The sequence below is a fragment of the Nipponia nippon genome, unplaced genomic scaffold, assembly GCF_047370975.1.
Source record: "Nipponia nippon isolate SJK-2023a ecotype South Korea unplaced genomic scaffold, ASM4737097v1 scaffold_4, whole genome shotgun sequence".
Taxonomy (NCBI): Eukaryota; Metazoa; Chordata; class Aves; order Pelecaniformes; family Threskiornithidae; genus Nipponia; species Nipponia nippon.
This window is the reverse complement of record NW_028262358.1, coordinates 33,496,299-33,510,115: the sequence shown is the minus strand read 5'-3', so window position 1 is coordinate 33,510,115 and position 13,817 is coordinate 33,496,299. Positions and strand designations below refer to the sequence as shown.

Genomic DNA, 13,817 nt, shown 5'->3' with positions numbered 1-13,817 from the left:
TTACCAGAATTTATGTGACAAAAAATATTGAGCAGAAAAAGCCAGAAAAGGAGCATTGTTTGCCCTTACACTGACATTTAGATAATGAGATAAATGAAATTTCAAAAAATGGTCACAAAATTCACTTTTAAAATGTGTAGACTCATACATTATCCTGTGGTTTCTATAATGTGTCTGTAACTACTCCTTCTAGACAGGCAGTGGCATGTGTGTATTTTTTAGACACAATGTTAGTTTTGAAATTTGCAGTCATTTATTATTTTTGTATTAATTATTGAACTAAGTAAAGTGTCAGTGATGCTACTAGAAAATGAAGTAAAAAAGTGGTATCTCATACCTATAATAACTTAAAAAACAACAAAAATAACCAAATCCATCTCAGCATAAATGGTGACACTTAAGCCTTAAAAATCCAAAATAGTATTTTACCAAGGAAACTGCTTTTAATTAAGTCATGCAATTTTACAATATGCTTTTCCTCGGTCACTTAGACTGACAAGTTAAATTAATACCGCTGTTCCATATATTTAAATTTGATTTGAGTGATGTCTTTAGCATTGGAAAAATATTCTTGTCTAATATATATTCATTAAAATTATTAAAGTTTCATGAAACTATGAAATTTATTACAGTAAGCCCAGTTACTCCTTTTTTTTTGTATGTACTTAGTACAAACTTGCCTCAGAGAAAAGTATGACAAACAAACATTAAAATCAAGATATTGAATGGGAAAATAGAATAATAATATTGATGCAGGATTCTGTTACATTTCTGTTCAAATAGACCATCAAACCAGTGGATATTGCTACTGTTAGAAAACTTGCAAAACCTCCTCACCTAATTATGAGGATCATGGACTGTTGTCTGCTATTATTCCAAAAGCAAGTAGATCCAGTTACCATGGATCCAGAAAAGCCTTGCTGCAAGCCATCATGGGGAGAATCATTAAAAGTAAGTAGAGTTTTCAAACAGTGTTTCTTAAACATCAGAAGTAGTGATTTGCATATCAGAGAATTTATGATGCTGTTTGCTCAGGACAGAATTTTGTAAAAATGCAAACATATGGTTTTAAGATAGGCATAGTATATAGATAGTTTATTTTGTAGCTATTAGTAGTTGAATTGCTTAGAGACTTTTGCAGTAGGAGCTTTAGATTTTCCTTATCCTATTCCTGGCATATGACCTGATGGCAAATAAATAAGCCATATCAATCATGTTAACCATACATGAGATAAGGGCATTCTGGAAAACCCCTCTTTCTCTTTGGGAACTTGTAGGTTCACATTTAAACAGTCTTTTCTGATCCTCCCATGCTCCTTGATTGTTTGAAAGATTATTTGACTGACTAATATAGTAGGTTTTCCCATTCTGCATTTCAATATTCCTGTCCCAAATTCCTTGGTTAGACAGCCATCTCTTCCTTTTGGACTTTGATCTTCTCTCAGGATACTCTTTTATTTCCATGCCTTCTCCTGCCATTCTTTAAATTCTGTTCTACCTCTATTAGTGTATTAATTTGCCAATATAATTGCCTCGATTTTTTTGTCATGCAAATGAAGAAAAATTATATATTTTGGATATTAATAGAACTCTTGCTTTTTATTTAAGCTTTTCCAGGACTTAAGAAATCATCAAACCTTTTTATTTTCTGACATAATGAAATGAGATAAGCAGTTGTTCCATGAGTTGCCTTTAACATGTTAAACATTTGTTAGAAAAAAGTTAAAACCAATGATTTCCCTTTACAGAAGAATTTAGATTGCATTTCACAAATGCATAAGCAGATTTTTGGCATTCTTTAGATAAGTTACAAATGTATTTCTGAGGCTTTATCTTGGTTTAGTTTTTATGAAATGCTGCTTCTTAAATGCTTTTTAAATGGCAACATAGGAATGTGAAAGATGGAAAGTACATCAATAACTTTCAAGCTTAGTTACTGGAGTGTAACTGCTTAAAACTTTAAAATAATTGAAGGCATGTGGGAGGAGTTACAACTGAATATCGCACTTATTAACTATATGAATTACCTTTCTTTACAGAAGAATTTTAGGAACTTTTTTTTTAACATACTCACCTATGAACAAGCTTTTGAATGCAAAATGTGTAAATAGCTTAGAAATATCCTGTGTTGTTTTTTGCAGCTTATGAGTGGCCTGTTCTTGCAGAGTCTACAGCAGTTCCCTAAGGATACAATCAATGAAGAGACAGTAGAATTACTCCAGCCTTACTTTCACATGGAAGACTATACACTGGAGTATGGTAAAAAGGTGTGTGGTAATGTGGCAGGACTTCTCTCTTGGACACAAGCCATGGCAGTATTTTATGGTGTTAACAAAGAAGTCTTACCTCTTAAGGTAATGCATCATCTCTTTCTTTGTGTTTGCTTTCCATGTAATTTAATTTCATTTACTTTAATAGTAGTAAGAAAGATTTAAAAAATATATTTAGATAAATTTATTCAGACATAATTGCCTGTAGACTTTAGTGGCTAAGGATGATAAGAGCAGAAAAAAACATATTCTCTTCTTGATTCTAGACAGAACACAGAACAAAAAATTAGCCTAGATTAAATTTACGTGCTCTGGTTTACTATGTTCAGTGAAAGCTGTTTTCAGTATTTGTTTTTATTATGTTATAATTACTTTATAATTGTTTTCAAAATGTTGTACCAGGAGAGGATCTTCATTCCTTCTCTAAAGAGTCCTGCAAACAGAGGTTTGCAGCTATTTTACCTTCTTTGCTTTCACAAGATAACATAGAGGGAGTGGAGGACTGATATCTTGGCCAAATATTGGCATTCTGAAGAGATTCAGAGCTCGCATCAGTAAAGGAGTTATGTTGCAATAGAGGGAACCAAACTGAGTAAAACATTTTAAAGTCATTTTTACTTTAGTGTGGGTGTTTTTTTTGATGTTTGTGAACATTTGAATAAAAAATTTTATCAGAGGTAAAGGCCATATAGAAACTCAAATACAGTGATTATTGCTTTTTGGATGACAAGTATTTGATCCCTACATGTAGCACAGTTTACCAAAAAAAAAAAAAAAAAAAAAAAAAAGAAAAGTAAAAGGGAAAGTATCTGAACGGTGATTCCAAATTTCCCAATCTTTTCCACATTTTTTGTCACTGGTAGAAGTATTATTTACAAAAACAACATTAATGCAGGCAGATGATTCAAAAAAATTATTTAATGAATTTCTTGTGTTCAGCATAAATATCGGTTTAGGAGCAATGGGAAGATTCACTGGTTTAGGACCATGGTTTTCTAGTGGGTAAAAGCTATATTCTTAGCTGATAAAGGACCAATCTCATGTTGTTGTGATTGTTGATCGCTACAGAATGTACAAATAAAAAGAAATAATAAAGCATATAATCAAGCAAGGAGATTGAGTGTTCCTTTAGGCTAATCAGTATGTACAGATCAGAAACCTTACTTCCTTAACCAGCTTCTTTAAATGTAAATTTAAAAAAAAAAAAAGTTGACAATGTATAGTAGGAATCTTGAGTGCTACATTGTTATTTAACAAAAAAAAATTATATCTGCAGTATATATGTGACATCGTTTTCAGATTAAATATTTTTAATATTTATATAAATATTAATATTAAAAATATTTTGATGTATTATTGTCTCATGATTACCAACTAAGCAGGCTTAAAATAATTCATCAAAGTATATTCAAATCTTGTATGATTATTGTTTTAACATTTCTTCTCTTTGCAGGCTAACTTGGTAAAACAGGAAGGCCACCTGAAAATAGCTAATGCAGAATTAGCAAAAGCTCAGGAGGCATTAGATGAAAAGCAAGCTGAACTGGATAAAGTGCAGGCAAAGTTTGATGCAGCAATGAAGGAGAAAATGGTGAGATAAAAGTATTTTAGTATTACGAAAAATGCTTGCATACAATACTGTTATGTAATCAGGAATCAATACAAACAGGCATTTAGGGCCTGCTACCTTGAATGACATGGATGAGGTTCAGGTATAAAAATAAGAGATTTAAATCTATGTTCTCTCATATTTCCTTTTTTCTGTGAATAAGAATGTATTAGAAAATAGATGCACTTAGAGTTCTCAAGAATGACTTTTAATTAAATAAAACAGTCATAATAAATATAAGAGGATGGAAAACTTATATAAAATAACTCTTTTGATTTTTTTCATTCTATTATTAAATTAAGTGGGACATTTTTTCAATTTTAGGACTTACTGAATGATGCAGAAACATGCAGAAGAAAGATGCAAGCAGCCTCTGCGCTTATAGATGGACTGAGTGGAGAGAAAGTTAGGTGGACTCAGCAAAGTAAAGAATTTAAATCTCAGATTAACAGGTATCTAATTCATCAGAGAAAAAAAAATACATGTAAAAACTGAAGAGCTAGTAAGCAATTTAGTAGCTTTAATAGTTGTGCTTCATTTTCCTCCTGGGAATGTTAATATTTTCTCCCATAAGTGAACACCTGAGTGCTGAGTGCTTGTATTTCAGTTCAGAACAATACCTCTGATTTTGGAATTTATTTCCAAATGTATTATTTCTAGTGCAGTTATGTGCCTGTATTACAGCTGCCTCTCCTGCCCCCCCTAACACTGCACCTTATTCCCGTATTTCCAATAGGCGGGAGGTAGGGATGATCTAAGGCTGACACTAAGAAGGAAAATGGAAGAATTCCTAGCCTAATACTGGATAGGAAAAGAAGCATCCCTTTTGATATTAGTTATGGCATATTTGAATAAAAGAAGGAGGCCTAGAGACCAGACAGTAACCCTTATCCTATAGTCTGTGTGTTGAAACACATGTGGGATAGTAGGCCTTATTCTGAGAAACTTGGAAACTTGGGAGTCCCCATTATGTTGCTGCAAAAATGACAAAATGTTGAGCAGCCTAGGAGCCAGAGATCCTATCTGTCTAGGAAACAGGAAACCAGCCAAAATGGTTGCTAAAGGTAAAGAGCCTGAACGTTGAGGCTCAGCTTCTGTGGAATACTTCTGTTTCCATAAATTTCCTATGGGGAAATTGGGCATTTCTGGTGAGGTCTGCTCATTCCAAGAGAATTAAGTTTGTGTCTTTTGATAAATATGGTATTGCAGACATATTTTTAAGAAATAAATCAATTTCTTGCTTCAGTTATGAAAGAAAGAATAGTTGTTATCAGGGCTTTATTACTTTGTAGGGGTGAAGATAATGTTTTCATACGATACTACTCTTAAATTTTGCCACAAAAATATTTTGGAAACACAAAGAAACTATTTGTTGTTCTCAAAGAGCAATGGTTGTCTCCTTAAATTGTCCTCAGAACAGAAATCTTATGTTTCAAAAGCTGATTGTCTAAATCAATAGAAATAGAAATTGTACGTCACCTTTTAATTATGATTTATGTTCCTTTTCTAGACTTGTGGGAGATGTACTGCTCTGCACAGGTTTCCTTTCGTACTGTGGACCTTTTAATCAAAACTTCAGGAAGCTTTTGCTTAAAGATTTATGGGAAGCAGAGATGAGAGCCCATAAAGTCCCCTTTTCTGAAAACTTGAACCTGATTTCTATGTTGGTAGATCCACCAACAGTAAGTTCTTGGTGCTTGGTGGGTTTCATTTTAATTTCAATTAACATATTCTGTGAGTGTTAGCCAGCATTATCCTTGCTTAGAACAGAACTGTAATCCCCAATATTGCTGTGTAGTGTAGTTCTGTGGTTTCCAAATGTTCTTGGCAATTTCTACTAAACATCTGAGTACTGAGCAATGTTTAGATAGATAAACAAATTATATATTATGACAAGTGACATATACAATTAGACAATTGCCAGTAAGACAGTGCATTTTCAAGTATCTTATTTTGAGAACCCATTACCACAGCTATAGGTCACATATCTACTAAAACAGTGGGTTTGGTTGTTAGCTTTTGGTTCTGTCAATATTATCTGGGTCTGGTTTTCAAAAATAAATTTTACATCAAAGAGAACATTTAAAAAAGAATGCATAAAGTCTTTTCATTCAATGTGAATGTCTGAGAAACCAAACAGAAGACAATGCCAGAATCTTCAAGTTTCCTTCAGTAAATATTAAGCCCCAATAGTTTTCTCTTAATTGATCCCAATGTTTAATTTGGCTGTCAAGCTGCCTTTTGACTTTCTTACACTTTTAAAATGTATTTTTCATCATTCTATATAGTTAAAAATATCAATAAAAATAAAATCCTGGATGTATTTTTCCATCTGTATTAACCACTTTCCAGCAGGTTCAGATATGCATCTGCTTTGGCTTGATGTCCCCATTATTACACTCACAATTGAAGGATAATTCCAGTGAGATTTTATTCCAAACTATTTTTTTTTTTATTCTTCAGATTAGTGAGTGGAATCTTCAAGGACTGCCTGGAGATGATCTCTCAATTCAGAATGGTATCATTGTCACTAAGGCAGCTAGGTACCCCCTTTTGGTAGACCCACAAACTCAAGGAAAATCATGGATTAAAAAGAAAGAACAGGATAATGAATTACAGGTGAACAGTGTTTTAAAAGAATAATGTGCTATATTATATTCCTTCAAACATTATTGCTTTAGGGTGTGTCTGCATTTGAATTAGTGTAACTCTCATACACATATATCTGACATAACTTTAACTTGTATGGAGATTGACAATGATGTAGATGCACCAGGAGGGAACTTGACAAGAGCTTAAATCCCGTTCAAGGATTTCTTAGAAAAGATTATATGGTAAGTAAATACAGATATGAAATCTAGCAAGAAGTATGAAAGAGAAGGAGGTAGCCTTGTGTTCAAAATTGGTGAGTACGTTCCCTATACAGAGGGCAAAGTGGTGAAAGGTATAGCAAAAGAGTATAATATGAAATTATTAAATGAGAGTAAACTGGGCAACTATTAGTAAGATTACAGACAAAGGCAGGATAACGTACAGCTTTAAAAATTTTGGCAAAGTACTTAAACTGATGCAGTCCAGAATTTAGAACCTGAGATGGAATTCATACATGAATTTACTGCTACAGAAGTAAATTGAGGACAACAGTTGAAACCAAACCCAAGACAAATCTGTCTATCCTAATATTACTGCAATTTTAATAGCTCTTCCATAGCTTAAGCCAATAGGGTTAAATGTCTGCTCATGAAATATAATACAAAGATATTCATGTGTCACCTGTAGTTTGCATCACAAACGAATTTTTCACAAATGAAGTAGCATGGGAAAAGGAACCTGCATTTTAAAACCCTTAACCTGAATGTTGCAAAATCTCACATGTCCTCCTGAATCTCTATAAATTTTGAGGGTTTTAGGATCTCTAGATTTTGAAGATTTTAAGTCTTGGAGTAAAGTGAATGTGAAGCCTTTGATTATCATTCTATTATTAATAAAGCAAACTGTCAGAACCACAGAAAAGTTGAGGTTGGATGGGATCTCTGAAGATATTCTAGGCCAGCCTCCCTGCTCAGAGCAGGATCTACTAAAGCAGGTTGCCCAGGACTGTGTCCAGTTGGGTTTTGAATACCTCCAATGATGGAGACTTCACCACCTCTCTGGGCAACTTATTTTAGTGTTCAACCACCTTCACAATAAGTTGGGTTTTTTTTTCCCCTTGTGTTTAATCGGAATTACCTATATTTCGATTTGTGCCCATTGCATCTAGTCCTGTTACTGTGTGCCGCTAGGAGGAGTCTGTCTCCCTCTTTCATTCTCACCCACCAGGTATTTATATACATAGGTAAATACCCTTGTGAGCATTCTTGAGGCTAAATAATCCTAGCTCTCTCACCTTTCCTCATATGTGAAGTGCTCCAGTCCCTGAATAATCTTAGTGGTCCTTTGCTGGACTCACTTCACTGTCTCTCGTATACTGGGGAGCCCAGAACTAGACAGAGGACTCCAGATATGTGTCTGCAGTACTGAGCAGAGGGGAATGATTGCCTTCCTCAACCTGCTGGTAATGTTTTTTCTAATGCAGCCCAGAACGCTGTTGGCCTTTGCTGCAAAGGCAGATTGCTGGGTCATGCTCAAATTGTTGACCACCAGGACCCCAAGGTCCTTTTCTGCAAAGCTGTTTTCCAGTAGAATGTCCCTATTTCATACCTGTAGAGAAAATCTTGAAAATAATATGAGAACTCTGTGAAAGTCAAAATCTAGGATGCAATACAGAATTAGTGTTTTATTATTTATTCATATCTTTTAATGATTTCATATATTTTGAATCTCATTTCATGGTATTTCAAACATCTGAGTTCATAATATTGTAACGGCAATTCATCTGTTAGACTGAATTCAGGTTTCCAGAAAGAATTTCTCAACACTTCAAAGCTAAAATTAGAAAATCTAGTCCTCAGGACATAGAACAGAAAATTAAAAGTTAGGCATCTCTGATTTCAAAAATATATGTAACATCTTCAATTCCCAATAAGCTGTACCAGTTTTACCTGGTACATTATTACTCTCGTAATGAAGTTTTGCAGGTTGCATTACAGCCAATCTTTTAATTCACTTTTTATGGTACTTTTCGTTGTATACACAAGAAGTATTGCTGCATGGTCAACGTTTATTACTTTCTTTAAAATGCAACTAACAAAAACAATGAAAAACTTTCATGGTTAGGTCTGTGGTTTTCATGTAAGACTTTGAAGAGATGTTTTTGTCCTTATATAAATTTATAATTTACTTTTTGAGGTAACAACTTTGAATGACAAGTATTTCCGTACACACCTAGAAGATAGTCTTTCACTGGGACGATCACTCGTGATTGAAGATATAGGTGAAGAGTTGGATCCAGTCCTTGATAATATATTGGAAAAGAATTTCATTAAATCTGGAACTTCTTTTAAGGTTAGTAATCAAACAAAAGACCTGGAATAAGTAGTTAGCTTTGTGATGAATATTTTACCCTTTTATTCCAAACCTCTGCTGAATCAGGTAAGCTTTGTATTCAGTAGGGTAGTGTGAAGAACCAAACTGAACTAATAAAATAGAGCAGAGCCTCAGCTGAGTTCATGAGTTTTAAATTTAACTATTGAAGTTACTACTGAAGATTCCAAACTGGAACGAGTTACGTTTATCCCATTGAATGCTTACAATACTTTCTATTGATTTTCAAGCAATTTCATTTTACACCCTTTAACAGAATTAATAGAATTGAAAAGATCTCTCTCTTCTTCATGTGGAGTGCTGATTATAGCAACTGCAGAATCTTTAATCTGGAATAGAACTGTTTTCTAATGGAACAAGCCAAAAAGCACAAAGTTTTATTAATAATATTAAGTATATTGCCAACTTTGAAAAACCGAGTCTTTCTGACCTTCATTAGAAAAAGAAATCACTCCCAAATTTTAAAAACAACCCCCCTTGAAACATCCTGAAATAAAATGACTGCACATATTGTATATTTCCATATGTATTTTTCTCAAATAATCTTAATTAACTGTCTGGGATATGAGAGAGAAGGTAGACCAGATTGTTGATGATAATGAAAATAAAATGATTGCTATTTTTTGTGGAGTAGTTTTACTTTGAATGTCGGAGCAAACAATATGCTTAATGGAGTGGTTTGGTCCTACTCCTTCTTAAGCCAGGTATTTGAAGTAGTCTTGGCGGGTCATACACAGTGATCAGATTTCTTTGTGCACATGCAGCTTTCGAGTTAGACCGCTGATTTTGTATATCTTAACTTCTGTGAAAAATTCTGTGGAAAACTCTGAATAAATTTATAGTTCCTTTAGAAAGGTTCTTTAAGATCTGCTTATTCTTAATAAATATAGAATTAATTTCCAATAATTTATGTTCCATTGTTGGATCAAATAATTTATTTTTTTCTCTGAACACAAGAGAACAATGATTTCTCCAAAGGTCAGTAGTTTCTACCATCTTCATTTGAGGTGTGATTAGGACAAAACCTGAACCAAATGGTTGTGAAGCCATTAATTAGAACCCACAGTGAAAGTAATCCTTCTGTTTACCTGGAGGGGAAAGCTACTTTTATAATGTACCCTAACTGCTACCTTTGGTCATCAATTGTTATTTTCATGACAAATTTAAATTGTGAAATAAACTTCTTTCTTTGGCATTTCAAATAATGTAATATTTTTTCTGGTCAATATTATTGAGTCGAATAAAGCTCATTTTCCTCTGCTTAATATTATTCTAACTCACTCCACAGGTGAAAGTTGGTGATAAGGAAGTAGATGTTATGAGTTCATTTAGACTCTACATTACTACAAAGCTAGCCAATCCTGCTTTCACACCTGAAATTAATGCAAAAACATCAATTATTGATTTTACTGTTACAATGAAAGGACTTGAGAATCAGTTACTGAGAAGAGTAATTCTTACTGAAAAACAGGTAAACTGAGAGTACACACAAACCATAGTGAAGTTTAATTTTTTTTAATTTAACTGTTTTTAGTATGTAGGGAAAAAGAAATGTTCAAATGGAAAAAAGACATCAGCCATTTTCTAAAATTTTATTCAGATTCAGTATAGAAATTTTCAAATAACAAAAATACACCTAGAGGATCTTCCATATATGGCTGTCAGTATGACACAAACAATTAAGCACAAGCATTTGGCATTGATAAGATACTTCATAAGATACTGAATAAACACTGCTCAAAAAAAAGGGGGGATATTATAAAAACACATTTTAGATACCTGAAAAAAGTAAAATGCACATTTCATGAACCTGAAAAATCAGTAACTGAATTTTAAGTATGACTCATATTTGCAGTCCGGAAAGTGTCATGCCGTTTTCTTATTTTTTAATAATAGGAACTAGAGGCAGAACGAATTCAACTCATGGAAGATGTAACTTTTAATAAGAGGAAGATGAAAGAACTGGAAGACAATCTTCTGTACAAACTAAGTGCAACCAGAGGTTCTGTATCAAAGTGTAAAAGAACCAGGATTAAGCAAATAAGGCACATTAAGCTGATTCACATTAGAACCTTTCCTTACAGAAATTGATTTATACATCCAAGATACAATAAGACAACATAAAATGGTAGAAATTTGAAGTATGGTGATTTACTGGTGTACAAGGAATTTGGTACTACAGCATGCCACTATATACAAACCTAGACACTAAGTATTTTTAACACCTAAACAAGTTTTGTGAAACAAATCAATTTCTTTAAAGCTTTCTGCCCCTCAAATGAGATAAGGTATCTGATCATGGGCAAATCCTTAACCCATTGAAAATGCAAAGTAAAGTGGGCTAGCTTAAATGTTATTGAAAGTCTTTTGCCTGCACATGATCAATTACTGTCTCTTTGGTGGAAAAAGAAGGTGGTAACTTCCAGCAAATTGATCAGTAAGTACTTGAGATGCATGAATACTGTTGCGTGACCATTGCCTTTAGGACCCTAAGTCTTTTTAACTTTGAGCATACCAATCAACACGCTTCAAAATAATTGAAATACTGTGTATGCTGAAGTACTGTATAATAGAAGTGCTATGTATGTTATGAGCATCAGAAAGCTACTTCTCTAGTACATGCTGCAAAGCTGTTGGTATGGATATATTCATATTGATATAGGTTGAATGCATTTGTTTAGCATGTTGAATAAAAAAATATTTGTTAGTGTTCATATCCTGTTTGGTCTCCATTTTAAAAGCTTTCTGCAATTCAGTAAATCATTTCCATTTGTTATAAATAATTCCTGTAATTTGGCCTTTCAATTTTCACATATATGAAATGAAAAAATTTTTATAAAAATGTCCTAAACATCCAATATTTGACTTTTTAGGTTCACTAGTAGATGATGAATCCTTGATTGGTGTTCTGCAAACAACTAAGCAAACAGCTGCTGAAGTAGCTGAAAAGTTGTCTGTGGCAGCAGAAACTGAAGTGAAGATTAACACTGCTCAGGAGGAATATCGACCTGCTGCTACACGTGGAAGCATTCTTTATTTTCTTATTACAGAAATGAGCATGGTCAATAATATGTATCAAACTTCACTGGCTCAGTTCTTGAAGTTATTTGATCAATCCATGGCCAAGTAGGAAGACACAGATTTTTCTGCTATTCAGATGTTTCTCTTTCCAATGTATTTGCTGTTATTAACATGCTTTCTTTGTGCTTTGTTTTCATGATTCAGATCTAAGAAGTCTCCTTTACCTCAGAAAAGAATCTCAAATATTATTGAGTATCTTACATTTGAAACTTACTCATATTCTGTTAGAGGCTTGTATGAAAACCACAAATTCCTCTTTACCCTCCTCCTGACATTAAAAATTGATCTCGAGAGAGGACATGTGAAAAGCGGAGAGTTCCATGCGCTCATTAGAGGTAAGTTTAAAAAATTGTCTTATATGTAGAGCTAATTTCAAGTTTTTAAACTTTTATATGATTTCAAAGTATGATTTTTTTGGCTGTGTGCTTTCTACCATGCAGTTCTGTGGGAGCTGCCTCTGTCCTTGTCCTTGCTCTGGTCCAGTGAAGTTAGATGCAGTTTTCCATCACAGTTGTACCTCTGCCATTTACCCAGGCTGTGTTCTATCCTGAGATCAAGATGATAGTTCTGCTTCTCTCCATCAATTGGTTTAATAATTGTATATTTTTGTATTATGTTTGTATCCTTATTTTTATAAATTAGGTGACTTTTGCTCCTTTGCATCTCTGCTTTGATGGAGCTGAATAAATCTATCTTCTAAGCTGCCAGAACAACTCCACATAAAGTCCAGGAGGTGCTACAAAAACTCTTTTACCAGTTTCAGCTTGAGCATTCTCTGACTCTTGCCAACCAGCTAATGCTGACTTTTAGAGAACATAACGCGTTTCTGTGGCCCAGCTGGTGAGGTCTGCCTCCTCGGTACTCTGTGAATTTGTGCCTCTGCTGAAAAATGTGATCAGGGTTGCTTATATGGGGGTCCATATAAAACCTGTTTGAATTTTACAGTGTTCAAATGAATCTTGCAAAGGTCTAATGTCAAAGTAGTGAACCTAGATTTGAAGATCATTATCTGTCTTTAATGAATAAAATAGGTAGGAAACAAGATTAAATTCACTTTCTGTTTTGCTTTCCAGTTTGTTGTAATGGTTTTACCCTTTGAGAATGGTATCCAGCTACCAATTTACCACTGATGTCAGGCAGGACATCCTTGGAAATGCTTTCAAAATGAACTGTCTGCTTTAGTAAAGCATTAGACAAGGAACCATATTTCTTGGCTTCTCAGCTCATGGATTCTTGTTTTGCCAGAGGAAAATATACCTTGGGCATCTGAAGCAGAAGATGGTCACTTACCTCTTTTTAAGTTATGAGATTCTGTAATAAAATAGAGGAGTACTTTTAGCAATTTTTGTCTAGAATATATGATTGCAGTTTCCTGCCTAGCTTTACCACAGCTGACTTGATATCAAGAAATTCTTCTGGTGTATAAAATGACACTGAGAAATTCTTCTGGTGTTTACAATGACTCCAGAGTAACAATAGATTTTCTATAATTATTCACATGACATTAAATCAGATTGGGAAGTGGGCAGATGCCTAGCCAAATTGTCCTAGACTCAGGTATCTTCTGCAATGAATGAATTGTTCAATTTTCTTCCTTGGATGAGCAGTTCTTGGTGCAAAATGAGTGCCATGTTGCCAAACATCATCGGGCAGCTGAAGAAAGTATTTATTTGAAAAATAAATCTCTCTTCCTCTTCTTCCCATTTCTTTTCCAGGAGAGCTTTCATGACTTATCATCAGCCATATTATCAGGGGATGTCTCAGTGAAACAAGCATTGCTATTTGAAATGAAAGTCTCTAGAACTCATCATTCAGATAATCTCAGGAGATTATTGGCTCTAAATCTTTCCTTCTGCTAAAGTCCATATATTGAA

General features: G+C 33.9%; 1 protein-coding gene across 1 annotated transcript in view; it reads left to right on the top strand.

The window, feature by feature from the left end:
- The window catches only part of DNAH8 (dynein axonemal heavy chain 8), a 143,641-nt gene that overhangs the window by 100,796 nt on the left and 29,028 nt on the right, over positions 1–13,817 (top strand). Inside the window, exons 68-78 of the mRNA XM_087774061.1 lie at positions 784–951; positions 2,142–2,354; positions 3,724–3,861; positions 4,204–4,331; positions 5,390–5,561; positions 6,343–6,498; positions 8,668–8,823; positions 10,151–10,333; positions 10,759–10,864; positions 11,736–11,988; positions 12,088–12,278. Coding sequence (XP_087630187.1) covers positions 784–951; positions 2,142–2,354; positions 3,724–3,861; positions 4,204–4,331; positions 5,390–5,561; positions 6,343–6,498; positions 8,668–8,823; positions 10,151–10,333; positions 10,759–10,864; positions 11,736–11,988; positions 12,088–12,278 — 1,864 coding nt within the window. The remainder of the gene's footprint in view (positions 1–783; positions 952–2,141; positions 2,355–3,723; positions 3,862–4,203; positions 4,332–5,389; positions 5,562–6,342; positions 6,499–8,667; positions 8,824–10,150; positions 10,334–10,758; positions 10,865–11,735; positions 11,989–12,087; positions 12,279–13,817) is intronic.